Source organism: Heterocephalus glaber, unplaced genomic scaffold, assembly GCF_053883595.1.
Source record: "Heterocephalus glaber isolate CG9 unplaced genomic scaffold, H.glaber_assembly_v1.0 deba00000470, whole genome shotgun sequence".
NCBI lineage: Eukaryota > Metazoa > Chordata > Mammalia > Rodentia > Bathyergidae > Heterocephalus > Heterocephalus glaber.
In genome coordinates, this window is record NW_028258145.1 from 449,118 (window position 1) to 469,540 (window position 20,423).

Here is a 20,423-nt window from a genome sequence, read left to right on the forward strand (position 1 = left end):
TTCTCTGATGTAGGAAAAAAATTTTGTGTTTGGAGCTAGCTGTTCAAATGGAAATTGCAGGGGTTATAAAAGGCTGAAATGAAGCCCTAGGAACATTTTTCTCTCCAAATTCTGGAAATTTGACTTCAGAGAAAGAAAGAGAGAAATACCAGTAATGTGGGGTACAGGAACCAGGGATCATGGCGTGGTTTGGTAGTGACTTTATTTTTTGCTTACTGGGTCTAGAGCCAATCTCTTCTCCTAGAGATAGCACAGGATGGAACCAGCTTGCCCCTTAAGGAGAAGCCAATCCTACCACTCAAAACCAAGTGGGAAGCTGGGTCGGCCCCCCCAGGGAATATCTCTAAAACTAAACAGAAGGTGACCACACCAAGACCCAGATAAGAAATGAAAGCCAAAATATGACCTTAAAAAATGAGGGCTTTCCTACTTCACTGGACCTTGGGCCCATGAGATTTAGCATAGATCATTTTGTTAAATGGACAAATGAATAATTAACAATTTGGGGGCTATATTCTGGTAATATCCTTTTTAGAAATGGAGCATTTTAAAAAATAGTAAACCTAGTTTGACGGTTTATTCAGTCATTCTGTATTTAATCTGGGGGTAGATGACAGATAGAATAACTCCATGGTCCACACCCTCTAGCCCTGGAACTCTGTAGTGACTCAAGACTGTCGCTGAGAAATAAGTAGTTTGCCTTCTTCACAACTGACTATTCAATATCTCCTCACAGTACAAGACTTTCCAAGACTGAAAAGGAACAACACTAGCCTGCTTCTGGCCGTGTGGTTTTTCTTTTTCCTGTAAAGACATCTACAATACATTATTTATGAGAAAAATTATCTCAAAATAAGAGGAAACGCATAACTGGGAAATAATGCAATGCAAATCCTACCAAAACCAAAATTGTCCTCTTGTAATATGTATAAAAGTAAATTCATCCCTTGGTATCTATAGGGAATTAGTTCTACTACCTCCCTTGGATACCAATATCCATGGATGCCCAAGTCATGTGTAAAAATCATATCGTATCTGTATAGAACCTACTTCAAGTCATCTCTTGGTTATTTATAATACCCAATACAATATAAATAGTTGTTATACTATATTTTTAAGGTTATAATGACAAGAAAACAAATTCTTTACATATTCAGTATAGAAACCATTTTTTTTCCTGATACATGGATACATAAGTCATGGATTCAGAGGGTTGAGAAACACCTATTTACTTAGGACCTATAATTTTTTATGAAAACTCAGAATATTTATTTTTCACATCTCTTATTCCTTAAGGAAGTAAAGAAAGGTAAAGAGCTAACTTATATAAAATGCTTGGAACAGTGTGTGGCCCCAGAGCAAATGCTACCCAGTGTAGCAGTGGGCATGCTCATGGTCATTCTGAATCTCAAAGTATGACAACTATGCTGGCCAAGGATTACTAGTAATACATTCTGGAAAGAGGTCAAGGACTATCCTATCTTACAAGTGGAATCATAATAAATGTTGGGATAGTGATTAGGAAGATCTCCAATACATATTTTAGTGGAGATTTAACAACTTCCTCTATAAATATCCTTAAACTGTAATCTTAATATCCTTCAGTGGTAATCCTTAAATGGTTATCAAGCCAGGCATGGTGGTGCATGCCTATAGTTCCAGCTACTTGGAAGGCTGAGGGAGGAAGACTGCTTAAGGCCAGGAGATAAAGGCCAAACCTGGGCAATACAGTGAGACTCTATTAAAAAAAAGTTTTATGTTTTAAAAAATTTCTGTAATCTGTCCATAATGCTTTGATGCCAAGTATGTAAAGAAAGTTGTGCCTATATCTTTATCTCCAAATATTTATTTCAACTCTGATTTTGAAAGCTGTCCAGAGAAATTCATCTGAAATCGGGTCACAAAAGAGATGCTGTGTGTGCAGTGGCTCTGGTGCTGTCCAGGTGCAGGATGCTCAAAGTGGGCTCATCTCCCTGCACACAGTGGGGCAGTCTCCCTGCATGCAGTAGTCTGGTCATGGCATCCATGCTATGGGCCAACTTCATACTTCTCATCTAGTGAGTTTTCATTTTTTCAGTAATGTAACGTCCATATCCTCAAAGACTTAAACATCTAAGATCATTTTTAGGGAATGAAATCAGATTTATAATATGGTATTTGGTTGTGACGTCACTTACACATATACACATAATGGACTTTGCTGGTCAAGAAAGTAGTACCACATCTTTGGAAAAACAAAAATCAGTTAGAGAGGGCAACTGCAGTGGTATTTGTTTTCAATTATCCCCAATTACTCCATAAGAATTCACATCTTTGAACCTCCTAACTCTATTAAGAAAATGGCCCATTTTATAGCCTCAACAAGCTCTAAGGTTAGTGAGGAAAGAACTACTGGATAAAGGTTTCTGTCATGCAATAATTGGAAAGGTACTTGTTCAAAAGGGCCTTGGATTCATGGGCATCAATACAAAACTCACACCTTTTTCTTTAAAATGTATCCTATTCTTGCCTTTTTCCTACCACACTGTGGAACTTGAATGGAAAACACCATCTTCGGAAGAGAGTGAAGGGCACTTGGGAGAGAGTAGTGGGCTCTGAGAAGCTCTGGTTCTGGGGACAGCCACAATCTGGGTCCCTACACCAGCTCTGGCAATTCCAAACTTTCTGACTCTGGGTAAGTTATTTAATTTCGCTGAAGTTCAGTTTCCTCAATGGAAAACTGAGAATATTATCTTTCAGTATTTTTGTCAGAGTGAAATGAGTTTATGAAAAACAGTATACAATCTCACACACTGCAAACAATCAACGGTGCATGCCCTGTGTGTTCACTGAGGTGCATACTGATAGAGTTCTCTACTAGAAAAACGGGCCCCAACAGTCCTACATACTAAAATGGCTCCCATTCCTAAAATGGTTCCCGATTATGGAAAGGAGCCATTTCAGAAAAGTGAAATCTAGCCTCTCTGGAGAAGCAAAACCTAACTTGTTGCTCCACCCTGCTTCCTACGTGATCCTCCCCTTCCAATCACCTAGCATCCCGTTGCCCAACTCTCATGATATTCTCCCCACTGCACTGCCCTATATAAACTTCACCTCAGTTAGTCTTCCCCTCTCTCGCCATTGTTTGAGGTAGCCCAGCAGCTCCTTCCCAATAAAGCCTTGCCTCGGGTGCTCCTTTTATGGCCTGTTTTCTTTCACTTACATTTGGGTTCTTCTCCCCTGTAAACAGAAGACCCTCTTCCAGATTGACCTTGTTGTATCCTTTCAGTCTCTGTGCATGAGAGAAAAACATTAGGGCTAACTAGTGCCCTAAGCTAGGAAGTCTATGAAACCCATTCATGGGGATATCTCAATCATAGGTCTCTCCTCAAGACAAAATGTATCATCCTTGATTGGTCCCTGCATTTCAGAAGTGGCTTGGACACCTGGCTGGGCTGTCTCCTGAGAACCTTGCCCACTTCTCATGTCTTAGCACAGCACTGGCTCGAATAATTAAGTGACAGGGAAGAGGTAGTGGGCACATGCTACCATCTAGGTGCATCTCTGCCATCCTGGCAATCTTATCAGGAGGCAGGGGACTGGGTCCAAGGAATCCTTGAGTGTGCTGTAGCTTCCTTGGGTCTCTAAGGAAGTTGGTTCTATATAGAATGATGTTTCAAGGCCATAATAATTTCTATGAACTGCCTTCTAATCTAAGATCTCTACTCTTCAAACACAGATAAAACAATATTTGAGCCACAGTCCGAAAACAATGAGCTCCATAAGAATCACATATATAAAAATGAGTCCCTATCTAATGTTCGGGCAATTCTGGGTCAATACTTATTTACTACAGAACTTTGAAGATCCTTGAACTTGCCAGCATAAACTGTAGGTTTCAAAGAAGAGGGGTTAGCTGGGCATGGTGGTGCATGCCTGTGGTCACAGCACTTGGGAGGCTGAGGCAGGAGGATCACTGCAAGTTCAAAGCCAGCCTGGAATACATAGTGAGTTCAAGGCCAGCCTGAACTACATACCAAGACCCTGCCCCCCCCCCAAAAACCTATAAAAAACAAAGGAGAGAGTTTAATACACAACATTTTATAAATTTATTTGCTCAAAGGACTCTTTTTTTATGGAAGAGCCACTGACATTTTATGGATGGGAAACATCAGTCCATACTAAGACTGTTCCATTCACAGGGAGAAATTCTCCAGCTGGCTTGGATGGTGTAGGTATAGACTCAATATGTATTTCAGGCCCACACGAGACTCAAAGTAAGCTCAAGGGCTTGTGTTCAGATGGTACAGAGACGAGCAAGACATGGCTCCAACTTCAAAGTGAACAGATTTGTACTTGCTCTTTGCCTTTGGGTTTTGAGCTTTGATTTGGAAGGTAAGGGTTATCAAGAAAAATAAAACAAAAAAAGCTGAAATTTTCATGAAGAGGTAATAATACCTCAGTAATACACAGTAAAAATCAGGAGGTTCTTAGTCTGCAAGTGACATAACATTTGCTGGCTGCAAGGTACAAGTATCGGTCAGCTTTTCATCGCTGAGATAAGATCCTGACACAACTTGAAAGGACAGGATTATTTGGCTCAGGTTTCAGAGGGTTCAGTTCATTGACTGGCTGGCTCCAAGGTAGGACCATCACAGTGAAAGGACCTCACATCCAGAACTCAACTCATGGCATCCAAAAAGCAAAAGAGGAAGGGGGTTGGGGACTGGAGGAAGGGGCTGGTTAACCCACTGATGAGATCAGTGCCCTCAAAATCCAATCACTTCTCTAAGAGTCTCCTAATTAATTCAAATTGACAATAAGGATTAACTGGTACAATACCAGACTATCTTCAGTGTAGCTGGAAAAACCCACCCAAAGTCCATTTCCAAGAAAGTTCTGATATTGCACACATAAAATCCCCACTTACTACAGTTATAAGAAATTTCAAAATATTCAATTCCACTACTTTGCATAAAGAAGAAGTAGCTTTAGTGAGAGTTCTAAAAATGGAAATGAAGGGGCCATTTTGAGAGATGAGCTTTTGTCCAAGCCATCCCCTTCCGAGATGAAGGGAGTTCTGGAAAGTGAGGTGACGGATGCCGAGATCACTGTGAACTTCTCTTGGCATGGGTGTGGGACCCCTCTCGAGGTCTCCTCCATGCTCACTCTTGCCTCCAGTTGTAGATGATGAATTTAACTGTGTCAGAATGTTCCCAAAGTAACGTGAGCCACAAGGACTTTTGTTGTCACCAGATTTCCATGATGCACAAAGTAGAGTGAGTACAATGCAACTGACTTTCTCACTGGGTTGGTTTGGCATCTGCAAGGAGGTAAGTAACAGGAAAGGTCACAGCCCTAACTGTGGCAGTACTGTTCTCAGTGCAGAGGGGAGCAGTCTGAACAAAGGGCAATGAGCACAGTGAGAGTTCATGGCATTTAGTACACTGGCTATCTGGCTACAGTCGTTCCTCTCGTCTGCTTCTGTTCAAGAGGTCCTCTCTGGAAAAGGGGCTCTCACCCACACCAGGAGAAGTGGGAAGGCTGGCCTACAGCTCTTTAAACACACTGGTTTGTTTTTAGATCACTCAAATACCTTGTTTTTAGATCACTCAAATATCTAGGTGATCTTTATTTTTGCCAACAGTGGGAAAAAAATCCTACTGAATTGAACCCACAGTTGCCGAACCTTTACGTATCTATACTAAGCACTGAGCATTGTGAATAAAAAGCCTTTCTCTAAGAGATTCAGCACACCCTGCACAAAGACCTGGGGACCAGACTGCGGGAAAGAGAAACTTCTTCTCTGGCTGCAATGACTGTGAAGCAGGGTCATTACTGCTACAGACAATACAGTCATCATGTACAAGAGGCAGCACAACATGGACTGCCGAGCCCTGTTTCTTTTTCTCTACTCCCACCACCTACTGTCCCACTACTTGCTTCCTGATGGGAAGGAAAAGAAAAGGACAAATCCTATCCAATAAACATTGGATGATGTGAACTTGGAAATGGTTGGATATCTTTGTTTTCCAGAGCTGCCTGCCATCTCTAGGGCACCTGGAGTGGATTTGCACCAAACCAGCAGCTGCAACTGCTGCAGTTCTATCTTCAGCTCCACAACATTTCCCTTGACCAAAAACACACTAAGTCATCTCCACGTCTGAAGCATTTAGCAAACAATGGCAAAGCAGAGCCACCAGAAATATACACCTGATCTCCGTGGCAGATTTGGTAATGATGTCCTAGCTGGTACAGTCATTTTGGCTATTGCTGTGCATTCATATACAGTAGCATGAGCCGGAACAGAATGGAACCTGTCCCTTACTGGCAGTCACCTTGAAAGAATGGAGAGATCAATAATTATGCCAGCTGCTGTAACCATGAATTGTTTCAAACCAACTCATAACTGATGCCAAGTTAAAACACAGTGTACCTATTAGAATATGGCATACTGAAGAAATTAAGTACATTTGAAACTTGCAAAAAAGGGGAAAACAATTGGAAGAAAGCTTGGACATCGGTAAGGGGTGTGGCTCGTCACTCTTTCATCCAGTCCTGCTCTCCTGTCAAGGGGCTGTGTTACTTTTGTGCAAAGCCCCATATACATGCCATGAAAATGCTCAAATTGGGATCAATCAGCAGAGTTAAATCGGTCAGGAATATGACAACACAGAAGAAGCACGCTTCTCTTGGCCACAGTAAAGAAGAGAAACCGGGGAATCTGCCTTCCGCGGAGGTTCTATGCCAGAGTCAGCATTATTTCAATTCTCTTCTTTTCCCAGAAGAGAAAGGGACCTTTTTTTTTGGTACTGGGGATAGAACTCGGGACCTTGTGCTTGAGAGGCAGGTGCTGGAACCACTGAGCTAAATCCCCGGCCCTAGGGACCTTTCTTTAAAAAAAAAAATGTTACTTTTATGAGTACAGTACATGTTTGAGTGCATAATGATCACATTCCTCAGGAGAGTTGGTACATGTGCACAATGCATCTTAATTCTTTTGTTCATCTCCTTCCCCTTCATCTCTTGGTCTCCTTCCCTGTTGCAAAAGATCTATCTCCTTGTTCCTATTACCTATCTTTTATATTGCTCTTTATTTATATGTTGGGCTTCTCATAGATGAGAAACCATGTGATATTTAAGCTATGTGTTTGATTTATTTCACTTGCCATTATGTTCTCAAGGTACATCCATTCTCCTACAAATGACTCAAGTTTATCCAGAAGGGGACCTTTCCCGAAGCTGTCTACCCAACCACACTGAGGGATCATCACTCAGAAGCCTCCCTACTTCTGCCTTGAGTCTGGACTAAAGTTCCTACCATTGCAGTGATCTTTATACTTCACATGTCCCTCTGTGTCTGGCTGGTACCTAGGGAGGAGGCAGTCACATTTTCACGAAGATCCCCTTTACCTTTTGTTTGCTATTGTGAGATACAATTAGCACTCACACTGGAGAAAACTTAATTAAAGGGGATCTTTCATGTATAATAGGTCATGTGAAATAGGAAGAAAAGGGGCAAAGGGGAAGGAAGTGGGAGGGCTAGGGGAAAGGATAGAAGGGAATGGGATTAATATGAGAAAATGGAAAAATAGGAACAAAATTTTTGTAAATAGGGAGGGCTGGAGGGGTCGAAGGGAGGGCTGGGCAAGGGTGAAAAACAAGAACCAAGAGAGACTATGTAAAGGTGCAAATTTCCAATGATGAATGTCATTATATTGTATACCTAAAATGTACCAATTATTAGAATGAAAAATTGATAATGTAAAATAGGAATTAAAGGTCCAAAGGGGTAGGGGTAGTGGGAGGCGCAGGGGAAAGGAAAGAAGGGAAAGGAAAAAATGATGAGAAATGGAAAAAATGGAAATAAAGTTTTTGTAAATAGGGAAGGGTGGAGGGCGTGAAGGGAGGGCTAGGAATGGGGAAAAAATAAGAACCAAGATGCATTATATAAAGGTACAATTCCCAATGAGAAATGTAATTGTGTTGTATACCTACAATGTACCAATAAAAGAATTTAATACAAAAAAAAAAAAAAAAAAAGGGGATCTTTCAACTCTTAGATTCTAAGAATTGCCCGATGCATCCCCATCCTACCCAGTTCCACACATATACACTACTGGTATTCAAAGTAAGCCACGTGAAATTAGCATAGACATTCTCATTGAGCAAGAAAACCTTTCTAGAGAGTGGTGGGAGCCAGCTGCTAAGTTCCCTCGCCTGTCTTTGTAGATCAAGTAGGTCAAAATGCTCTGGCGGAAAGAAGGCAGATTTGAAGGTTATTTATAGCAATAAATTCAATTTTTTATTCATAAAAGAGGGATAATACAAGCCATCTCCAAAATATTTAAGTTTCAAGCTGTACTCCTGGGGTCAAACCTTTCACTGGCTCCCTCACCGTCTCCCAGGCCCTCTGCCTTGGCCCACCTTTCACAGCCACATACTTCAGGCTCACAACTTCTCAGTCCAGCTTCACCTCACACCAAGCTCTCACAAAAGGATTCATGTGCTAGGCCTCTGAGTGAGTCATGGTTCCTTTAAAGTTGTCATATTATACCTTCTTGCAGTTATCTTTGCCCACCCAAAGATCCTGAATCTTCACCTGTTCAAATTATACCAAGCTATGATAGTTAATTTTGTGACAGCTTGACTAGTCACAGTTATTTGGTGAAATATTACTTCTGGACATGTCTCGGAGGATGTTTCCAGATAAGATTAGCATTTGAGTCGGCGGACAAAGTAAAGCAGATGGCCCTCTCCAGTATGAGGTCACCATCCAATCCACCAAAGGCCTCAAGAGAACAAAGGGCTGAGGAAAGAGGGACTCTCCCCTTTTCTGTTTCCTGAAAGCTTGAGTTGAGACACTGGTCTCCTATCTCTGAACTGAGTTCTATCCTTTGGCCTCCCTGGTTCTCAGGCCTTCAGACTTGGACTGAATTACACCACTGGCTTCCCTGGGGCTCCTACTTGCAGACAGTGTATGGTAAACTTTCTCAACTTCTGTAACTATGAGCCAATTCTTTATAATTAACCTCTATATAAATACATGTTCTGCTGGCTGTGTTTCTCTGAAGACTTCCAACTAATATGCAAGTCCAGGGTGCCAAACTCAAGGCCTAACCATTCTCTGACACTGAGCCATCCTGGGCCTGGTCATGCAGGCAAGGAGGTAGGTCAGGGAGGTTACAACATGACTGTGGGGGACAATGACACAGAGGCTGGGGTTATTGCTGAGCCCTTGGCCCTACGATCCTCAGATGCACAACCCACCACCTGGGCCCATCACACCGCCCCACAGGACTTCTGCTGCCTGGCTGGTGCTCTGCTGTGTGCTCTGCTGAGATTAACCAACTGCCCTGTCTCATTTGGACCCTATGGAGCTGTGCTAGGCTGCCAGTTTGCTTGCTTAGTGTTCTCCTCTGGAATCTGCTTACTCCTCACCATCCTCCATGAGGCTGAGGATCTTCCCCAACAATCTTCTTCAAGAAAAGATCTTTAGAAATTTCCAAGACACTATGACTTGCCAGACTGCTCATCTCTGTAGCTCCCTGGCCTCATGCTATGACTGCCTAGGTGGTCCACACCATCTCCTTGTAAGCCTAATTCCCTGAAGGGGAAGAAGTCAGATGATGACAGAAGATGCATTCTGTATCTATTGAGTACCTAAATGAGGGAGTGAGGAAAGCCCCCCAAGAATCCTTAAAACTTTCCAACTATCCAGTCACCTTAATTTTTTACTTTATTGTTTATGTCCCATGGAAAGGTGCCTTGCCTGGCTCAGTCAATACCAGGACTCTTCACAACAAAATGAAAGCTTCGGAAACAAATCAACAAGCCACAAGGAGATGACTAAGCTTACTGTCACGGTTCAGACTTACAGAAGTCCTGTCACTCTGCCACACGTGGGATATCCGGTAGCCCACCAGCTCCCCATCCTGCTGCTTAATTGAAGGCCGTATCCATCTGATGTCCACATTACCAGCAGATTCGTCCAGAAACACAGTGACATTTAAAGGTGCTATTGTTGGAGCTTCAGGTGAAAAAGGAGAAAAAATGTACAAAGATTTTATTAATAAAATTTAATAATGTTTATAAGTCAAAAAAAAGAGAGAAAAAGATGAAGACCCACAAAGAAAAAGCACATATAGATGATTCTCTTCTTGGTTTTCCAGTGTTTGGTTTTCAAATGTTCTATGAAAAGCACAAAAATGACAATGAGATGAAGACCAGGCACCACTGTCTTTTCATTTAAGTACCAGTGTGATATCACATGAGTTTTAACAAATAAGTCCCTTAGGCCACAGAAGCCTCAAGAAACTTCTTTAGTTGAAAATGTTACAAGTGCCATGGTGGGGAAGAGGTAAGTGGCACAGTTACTTATGGTATGTCTGAAAGGAAAACAAAACTGTTAGAACCTTTTTCATTCTGCTGACTCCACGAGAAGTAACTTTTGAAGATAAAAGTCCACATCCACTTGGGAAATGTCACATAGTCATGAATCCATCTCACACATTCAGATCTGTTGGAGAATTTGTGGATAAACATGGCCAGCTCAACAGGTCATTCTATCTGCCTCCTCCTAGACCCTCTCCATGGTGACATTAAGGAATTTTTAAAAACCCAAATTTATAAGGCAAAAAGGAGTCAAGAACATAAGACAAATTTCAATACATAGTTGAAAGCTGAAAAAGAGATGAAGAAGTAATTAATTCAGCAAACTCATTCTCCCCAAAGAACCACAGAGAGGCTCAGAAGCTGAGGGCCGGGTACTAAAATGGGAACTAAAACTAGGAAGACTACCTGCAAGTCTGATTACAAGGCAATCACTCCCTGAGATCCCTCTACCCCCTTCCCACACACCAGGCAAGGGCTTCCTCGAATACCCACAGGACACAAGGCAGGAGTTGCTCTGAGTTGAAAAGCAACAGGTCTTAGAGCACCAATAGAACAGAGACATGGTTAAGAGCCAGACTGAAAAGTGGGGAAATAAGTGAAAATTTGTGATCTGAATGAGGATTCCACTTCATCCTTGTACCCCTATCAGGCTCCTAGAATATAAGAAGGAATGTTCATCTTCCCAGGGCAGGAGACAATAGACTTCCCTTCTTGAGGAACAGACGGGCTATAGAAGAAGACAACCAGTTGTCTGGAACAAACCCATAGGTCATTGCCCAATCACCAGCCAGTGAAGCTTATAAGCCCCACCCATATTCATAAAGTTCCAATTCCAATCAAATTGCTGGACTTCAGTCTTCAATGGGAGCAGGCAGCAGAGGTCTGGGGAAAACTCATTCGTGAACATAAGGGACCACACACAGGTCAGAGGGCTTAGAGCAGACAGAGCCAGTGTAAGAAGGTGGAGAAGAATACAAAGGAAACCAAAACAATAAATAATATACCTAAAGATAAGAAAAGGAACCCAATGGCAGAACCGGAAAAAAACAGTGAAAAAGAATGTAGAATAAAGATCCAAAGGAAAAAAGGCCGCTTTGAGAAAAGAAAATTAAGAAAGCATTTGAAGAAGTTCAACAACTGCTTAATATTAATATTTGGGAAAAAAACATGAGCAGAACATTTTCAAAGGGAAAAATGTGTCAGGAAAAGTCTCAGGACCAAAGGACTTGGATTTCTGCACAGGGCAACTGAATGCCTATGTTGATGACCAAGACAGATTCTACATCATAGTTCATCACAGCAGCAACATTAAAGAGAAGAGATATTTTTAAAAAGCAAATTAAAAATAGTTCATGTAGAAGACTCAAGAATCACAGTTAGACACAGAAATTCATAAAGCTAAAAAACAACGCAAAAATATATTGATTGATTTTCTTTTCTTTATTTTTCTGGTACCGGGGCTCAAACTCAGGAGCTTGCACCTGGTAAGGCGGGTGTGGCACCACTGAGCTAAATCCCCAACCCCTTGATTGATTGATTGATTGATTGTAGTACTGGGGATTGAACTCAGTACTGAGGTACATCCTTAATCCTTTTTTAATTTTTATTTTGAGGCAGGGCCATGTTTAAGTCATTAAACTTCCCAGGCTTGGTCCAAACTTGTGATCCTCGTGCTTCAGCATCCCAGAGTGCTAGGATTATAGGTGTGTGCCATTTCATCCAGCAGTTTTAAATTTTTGAGGGAAAATAATTTCTACTTTAAAATTACATATTCAGAAAAATTACTAATCTAGTATGAAATAAAGACATTCAAGTTTCTAGTCATTATTATTATTATTATTATTATTATTATTATTATTATTATTAGCAGCAGCAGCAGTAACTGGAGATTAAACCCAAGGCCTTCACACTGAGCTATATCCTCAGCCTTCCTTTTTTTTTTTTTGGTAGGGGGGATTGAAATCAGGATCTTGCACTTTTGAGGCAGGCACAACACCACTGAGCTAAATCCCTGAGTCCGCTCCTTTTTTATTTTGAGACAGTATTTTGTTTAAATTGCTAAATTGCCCAGGCTGGGGTTAAACTTTCAATCCTCCTGTCTCAGCCTCCCAGAGTGCTGGGATTACAGATGTGCTCCACTATATGCCTAGGCTGGCTTAAACTCCTGGGCTCAAATGGGCTCACTATTGCCTCAGCTCCGCAGTACTAGGACTACAGCCACACGCCACTGAGGCCCAGCTCAGTCTTCACTTTTGATACACATTCACTTAGGAAGGCTATTGAGGTGTTCCATGAAAATCAAAGAGTAAACTAAGGCAAATTTTGATGGAATCTCATTTATCAATTTTTTCTTTTATACATCATGTTTTTATATCCTAGGAAATTCTTGTGTACCCTAAATTCATGAACATTTTCCCTTATAATTTCTTCTTAAAGTTTTTATAGTTTTAGTCTTTCATATTTAGGTTCATAGATCCTTTCAAGTTATTTTTATATATGGAAATAAAAGGTTGAGGTTAATTTTTTAGATATGGATACTAGGTGTTCTAGTAACATTTGTTGAAAACACTCTTTTCCTCTGCTCTTGAGTTGAGTTTATGTTCTATAAAATGTTAATGTTAAATAATCTTTCCAAAATCAGTGGACCATATATCTGTGGTTCTATTTCTAGATTCTCTGTTTTATTCCATTGATCTATATGTCTTTCCTTACACCAACATTGCCTTGATTACTGTAGCTTTAGAGGAAGTCTTAAAATTGGTAATAAATGTCTTCCAACACTGTTAATAAAAAAAAAAATAAATAAATGTTTGATATAATTTATCAGTTGAAATGTTTATGAGCCTGTTGTCATATGGGTAGGTTTTCAAGCTAGGAATATACTTTCTTTAATAAGTGCTATTCAAATTTTATATTTCCTCCAGAGTCAGTTTCATTAATTTGTCTTCCAAGGTACTTCTTAGAGGTTGTCAAATTTATTTCAAAAAGGATTTTTGTAATATGCTTTCTATATCCTTTTAAATTCTGTAAAATCTGTGGTAATGTCCTCTAAATTTTGATATTGTAATTTAAAAATGTATAATTGATATTGTGTAATAGGAAGAAAAGGTCCAAAGGAGCAGGGGAAGTGGGAGGAGTAGGGGAAAGGAAAGAAGGGAACAGAAAAAATATGAGAAAAGGAAAAAAAATGGAAACAAAGTCTTTGCAAATAGAGAAGGGTGGAGTGGATGAAGGGAGGGTAGGGGAAGGGGAAAAAAATAAGAACCAAGATACATCATGTAAAGGTACAAGATCCCAATGATGAATGTAACTGTATTTTATATCTAAAATGTATCAATAAACTTAATGAAAAAAAAAGAAGAAGTAAAGAGACAGGAATATGGAGAAGCTACGATCATTTTCCTGGTTGCAAGAAATTAATAGTGTTTACATTTAATCTCTTCTGTAATGAGAAATAAAAAGTCAAAAATAAAAAAAGACATTAATACATGACTAAAAAAAAAAAGAAAAGCAAATGCTTAGGTGAAGGAGACAGACTCCCTAGGACGACTTTAAAGGAAGGCAAGAAAAGAACCCATAAAAAAGTAAAGGTAACACTACCCAGACCTCAGAAATAGTGCCTGTTCCTATCAGACTGGAAAGTCTTCTGATTCAAGGAGCACTGGGTAGAACGCATGGAATAGTCTGGTCTCACCGGTGGGTAAAAATTGGCCCTACACTGCTCTGGTCCTGCCTAACAAATCTTAAAAGCCATACCCAGGGCCGGGGATTTAGCTCAGTGGTGCCACCATCTGCCTCGCAAGCACAAGGTCCTGAGTTTGATCCCCAGTACCAAAAAAAAAAAAAAAAGAAAGAAAGCCATGCCCAAAAGTTAAGCTGCTCACTACTAGCTTAACTGTGTCCCCAAACAAAGATCACTTATAGGAATACAAGAGTATCTAGAATTCAACAATGCCAAATTATCATTGTCTGTAATCCAATCAAAGATTACTAGGCATGAAAAGAAACTGGAACAAACTAGCCCCTGTGGGACTATAAATGAATTATTTGAAGTCACACCAGAAATAAAATGGATCTGTTAGAATTAACAAACAAGAACATTAAAACAGTTATTACAATCTTTTTTTTTTTTTTTTTTTGGTACCAGGGATCGAATACAGTCATATTCTATATGGTCTAAAAGTTAAATAAAGACATGCAATATCTAAAAAAAGAAAAAGACAAAATTTACAATGTGAGAAATGAAATAAAAACTGGCTAGGATTAATGGGAGACTGGATGCCAAACAACAACGAAAAGATTACTGAGTATGAAGACACAGCAATAGAAACTATCCAAATAAAATGCAGAGAGAAACAAAGGGACAAATATTAACAAAGCTTTGGTGAGATCTGGGACAGCTTCAAATGGTCCAGTATATGTGTAATAAAAGTCCATAGCAGAACTGGAAACAAAAAAATATTTGAGAGCTGTAGCTCAGTGGTAGAGCACTTGCCCAGTATGCTAAAATTTTTCCAAATCTGATGCAAACTACAAACACAGAGCCCCAAGAAGTTCAAAGCACAAAACGTATTAAAGTTATGCTAAAGTGCATACATTATCACTAAAATCAGGGAGAAAAGAAACAGGGAGAAAATACACATTATATACAGTGTAAAAAGTTAGTTTGGCTACAGATTTTTATATTGGAAATAATGCAGTGAAGCAAAAAGATAGTGAAGTAACATTTTTAATGTACTGAAAGGAAACAAACTGTGAACCTAGAATTCTATATCTAGTAAAAATATCTTTCAAAAATGAAGGCCAGCTAAGAGTGTAGCTCAATGGTAGGGTATGCACACAGTGTGGACAAAGACCTTGAGTTCAATCCCAAATGTAACTAGAAAAATAAAATAAAATAAATCCTTAGTTTAAGGGAAAATAAATATATTTTTCCTCAGACATTTTTTTTTCCTTCAGAAGCTGAATTTCCTGCAAGCAGATCCACACTACAAGAAATGATAAAGAGTTCTTCAGGGAGAAGGAAAATATTACCAAGTGAAATATGGGTCTACACCCAAAATTGAAGACCACCAGAAATAGTAACCACATGGGTAAATATATGTTTTTCTTTATTATATAAATCTCTCAAAATGATTACTGGCTGAATAAAAATAATATAACATGTATTTATAACATACTTAAAATAAAATGTATGACAACAATTGGAAAAATATTGGGAAAAAAATAGAACTATACTATTGTAAGGCTCCTAGACATGAGGTGGTATAAATCACTTGTAGGTAAACTGTGATAAGTTAAACATGCATACTATAAACCCTGAAGAAGCTGCAAAAGAACAGAAAAGTTCTAACTAATAAGCTAACAAAGGAGATAAAACAGGACCAGAAAAATATTTGACTAAACCAAAAGAAAAATAGGGGGAACATATTACAGATAGAACAAATAGAAATTGTGAAGGACTTAAATCTACCCATTTGAATGATAATATTACGTTTTGATGGATTAAATACCTCAATTTAAGGGTAAATGTAAATGGACTAAAAAGCAATGTGGGGATGTAGCCCAGTGGGAGAGTGTGTGCTCAGCATATGTGAGGCCCTGGGTTCAATCCCAGCAGTGGACTCCCCCAAAGTAATATATATTTTATATATAACAAAATGTATGCCACTCATATGAAACACACATTGACAGAACAAGTAAGCCAAAAAATCAGTAAGAATTCAGATATGAAAAGTCTGTCAGTCAACTTGACCTAGTTAGTATTTATAGAACATTCCACCCCAATCAGAACAACATAGTTATCAAGATGGTCATACTCTTGGCCATAAAATACTTTTTGTTTTTGGTACTAGGGATTGAACTTGGGTCCTTGCACTCGGGAGGCAAGTGGCAGAACCACTGAGCTAAATCCCCAGCCCTTTAAAATACATTTAAAAGGAGTCAAGTCATACAAATTATGTTCTCTGGCCTCAACTGAACTAGAGTGGAAATCAACACCACAATGATCTCTGGAAAATTCCAAAATATTCAGAAACTAACTTATATATCTAAATAATAAGTCAAAGAATAAATCAAAACATATTTTCTAGAAAATATTCTGAATTGAATAAAAATGGAATCACAGCATATCAAAATTGTTTTCAAAGGATTTTCTTCTTTCTTTCTTTTTTTTTTGGTACCGGGGATCGAACTCGGGTCTTTGTGCTTGCACAGCAGGCGGCGAAACCACTGAGCTAAATCCCTGGCCTTCTTCTTTATTTGAAGAGAGAAGATATTTTAACAATTGTGGCATTAGGACTGGTACAAGAATCAAGTCCTCAAAAATTTTTTTTGAGGGGACTAAGGATGGAATCTAGGGCCTTGCACATGCTGGGCAAATGCTCTACCACAGAGCTGCTTCCCCAGATTTTAAACCATCAAAATTTCTGATCTGATCTGGCCCTCCATCTGCATAAAGAATGGAGTGCTGAGTGTAATGAGAGCAGGAAAGAGTCTGTGTGAGGACTGAACTGGGGATAATGGAAACTATGTGATCCAAAATTAACAGAACTGTAATAGTCATTACAATATTCACAGAAGGGAAAAATCTCTGAGATCATCTTTAAAGATATAAACAAAATCGGCTTTGAGCAAGATAGAGACAGCAGTGTCTATAGCATAGGGTGCTATGAGGATCTGATGCAATTGTGCATGTAAAGCATCTGTATGTAGTCTCTGGCACAGTGGCTGCTTGGTAAACCTTAGCCATACTCAGATCATTTGTTTTCTTGAGTTTGATGCTATGAGTAATAATTTTTGTTTCTTACTCTATTTTAATTAAAAATACTGGTTTAGGGCTGGGGATTTAGCTCAGTGGTTCAGGCGGCTGCCTCACAAGAGCAAGGTCCCGAGTTCGAAACCAGTACAAAAAAAAAAAAACCTGAAAAATGCTGGTTTAAAAAGTGTGCACTATCTTCCTATGTAAAAGAAACACATAATACATATAAGTTTGGTCACTAAACCCTTATAAAATACAGAAGGAAACATCTTTCCCATTTGATTGGCCACCTCAATAAAATGAATTTCCAGAAACAAAATTCAAAGAAAGCAAAGTATATACACACTCAAAATCAGGCTGCTGGAAAAGGTTTGTTTAATCCTGTGCCATCAGGGGAAATACTCATTGAGAGTCTTAGGAATTACCTCCCTCGATCGTGCTGGCCAGAATCCACGGGCTTACTGAGGACCAGCCAATTTCGTTCATGCAGGACACACCAATGCTGTAATTAGCCAGGGCTTGCAGCTGCTGGATTTGATACAGATGTGGTGAAGCAGAGGTGTTAAAAATCATGACTGAGCCTTTACTCAGAGGATCAACTTCCTTGACCTGAATGAAGAGCAGAGACGTGGACACATTAGTAATGTGGTGGAAATGTTAGACTTGGGCACACATCCACTTGCCCCACCTGGGCTTCCCCTGCTCTGGGGAAGGACCTGCTTCCTCTCAGGCCACATACATCTTCCCACTAGCACAACTGAGTGTTATTCATGCTATGTGGGTAACAACTGGGTATCTCGGGAAATGCCAAGACTAAGTATTCTCACTGTGACAGGTAGCAGAGTTAGCAATTAGCATGACCATAACATAACGATTAGAAGTCATACTGTATTAGAAAAAAAGAGAAAGTAGCCCCTTTTCTCTTGGACCCACCTCAATTATTATTATTATTACTATTGTTATTATTTTGGTACCAGGGATCAAACTTGGGTCCTTGCGCTTGCGCAGGAGGCGGCAAAACCACTGAGCTAAATCCCCAGCCCTGCACCTCAATTATTGATTTCTTCTTTTAGCTGCTTCACATAATATGCAACATAAGCAATAAATATTGTCTGTGGCTGGCACAGCCTAAAATATTTACCGGGCTGGGGATTTAGCTCAGTGGTTCTGCCACCTGCTTCACAAACAGAAGGACCCGAGTTTGATCCCCGGTACCAAAAAAATAAAAATAAAATAAAATAAAATAAAATATTTACCGTGTGGTCTTTTAAAGGCAATACTTCCCAAATCCCACTTTAGAAGACAGATTTCTTGGCTTAAAAAAAAAAAAATCTGTATTCCTTTCATAATGAAACCTGAGGATCCCTATTCTCACCTTGAGGCTAATTAGCAGTGTCCTATATTATCACCCTGCTTGACTCTGGTAGACACTCAACTCCAGAGGCACCCACAGATAAGGTATATTTAACGACATTAGGGAAGGACACAGGAAAGAGTCATTTATATCTCATCCAGTAAACTTTTTTCCAAACTTCTTTAAATGTATATTTCCTTACCTTTCCTTCCCCAAACTCCACAAGTCTCTCTACATCTCTCTCCAAATATCTGTACAAATAGGCAAGTAAGGGGGATTCCCAGCAAAAATCTAGTCCTATGCCAAATTTTTACCGATTTTATTAAGCACACTTCCTGTTTGGGAATGGTGTAACGAGAGAGTTTGGGAATATTCCCCCAATACCTGGTTTTTCAAAGTTTCTATAATATATAGTACTCATAAAATCAGAAGAGACTAAATAGTACTGGGTAAAAAAGAAAAAACCTAAAGCAATTTTGGGAAAAACATCTTCAACCCACAAAATGTATTCCCTTTACTAATGGGCATGCAGTTATGGAGTGTGGCTACACAATACTGTTATTCTGGGATATATGTGTTTGAAATTTACGCCAAGGGGACATAAATAAACATTTTGGAACTGTATGTTCCCTGGTGATGCCATGAGGGTGGTGTGGGGGCCAAGTTCCACCTCTGAGTCAGACCTTGTGGGTGACAGGAAGGTATCAGTTGGTCTGAGGAGTCACTACAGGAGAAAAAAGGGCCATGTGCTTATCTTGGCGGTGGCTGTTGGCAGAAACTGCTCTTTGTTTCTTCACATTAGAGTATTACCTACTTCCTGGTGAACAGTCACTAAAGCTAAGGTGGAGGAGAGCTTTGGCTGTCTGCTACCAATCCCATTTCCAGGGATGCTCTTAAAGAACATGTTCCTGGAAGAAGATGTGATTTCAATCACAGTCCTTCTCAGTGAGTCCTGGGGAAAAGGGAGCATGAAATGGCAAGAAGTATGCAGGAGAGTTAAAAATAGAAGTGGAATATGTGGCCCAAAAAAATGGGCGAAGAAAGGAACTAACGTCAGGACTACAGGAAGCAAGAGGGTGTGCCCTGCTAGTGTATGGATCTGAATCTCAGCCAAAGCATTCAATCATTACCAAGTCAGAATTTAAAATTATAATGAACTACATACCCATACTTGGTCCTTTCAGGAATGAGAAAACAGGATTAAACCAGACTATCAAAGTATAACTTCTAGAGAAAATATAGGATACTCAGTTAAATATGAATTTCCAATAGATAACACTTTTTTAGTGTAAATAAACTACAAGAGTACTTGTGTAATTTACCTGAGTGTCCTGATTCTAATTTACTAAATCTAGCAATCCTATCAGAAATGGAAAGGAGAAGGAATGAAGGGAAGGACTGAGCTAATAGGTAGGGCAAAGACAGAATGATCACATCCAGTACCACAGGATCTGGGGTGAGAGGGGTGTGTAACTTGGCTTCCCCAGGATGATTTCTCATGTGAGCCATGGCTACCCAAAGCCACAGCAAAGACAGAGGTAGCAGGTGAAGCTTGTGTGTGATCATCTTCCACCTCCTGGGTGAGCTGGTGTTCTTAGATCTCCTAGCCATTCTGCCCCACCTCTTGTTTATCCTGAGAGCCACTCTCTCAAGGTATTGGGGGGACTCTTCTTAAGTCTCCTTGAATGTAACCATTTCCATGTGTGAAGGCATATCATGTCCTCTTAGATATCTCAAACAGCTCAGCAACATGGTGACAGTTTGTAAAAGGGCTGGTCCATGCTTTAGTTGTGTCCATTTATATAAATGCCTACCACCAGGCCCTGCTTGTTCCCAACAATAGAGCTCCAAATTATGCAAAGCAAAAATGACAGAATAAAGGGAGAAACAGTCCAGAAATAAACAGTAAGACCTCAACTCTTCACTTTCAATTAC

The 20,423-nt window shown here is 39.8% G+C and overlaps 1 protein-coding gene across 8 annotated transcripts in view; it reads right to left on the bottom strand.

Annotated features, from left to right (window-relative positions):
- The window catches only part of Mertk (MER proto-oncogene, tyrosine kinase), a 107,081-nt gene that overhangs the window by 30,623 nt on the left and 56,035 nt on the right, over nucleotides 1–20,423 (bottom strand). For all 8 annotated transcript variants that reach the window (XM_087202600.1, XM_087202614.1, XM_021257966.2 and 5 more), the window contains 2 exons: nucleotides 17,560–17,743; nucleotides 9,858–10,009 (listed from right to left, as the gene is read on the bottom strand). In XM_087202600.1, coding sequence (XP_087058726.1) covers nucleotides 9,858–10,009; nucleotides 17,560–17,743 — 336 coding nt within the window. The remainder of the gene's footprint in view (nucleotides 1–9,857; nucleotides 10,010–17,559; nucleotides 17,744–20,423) is intronic.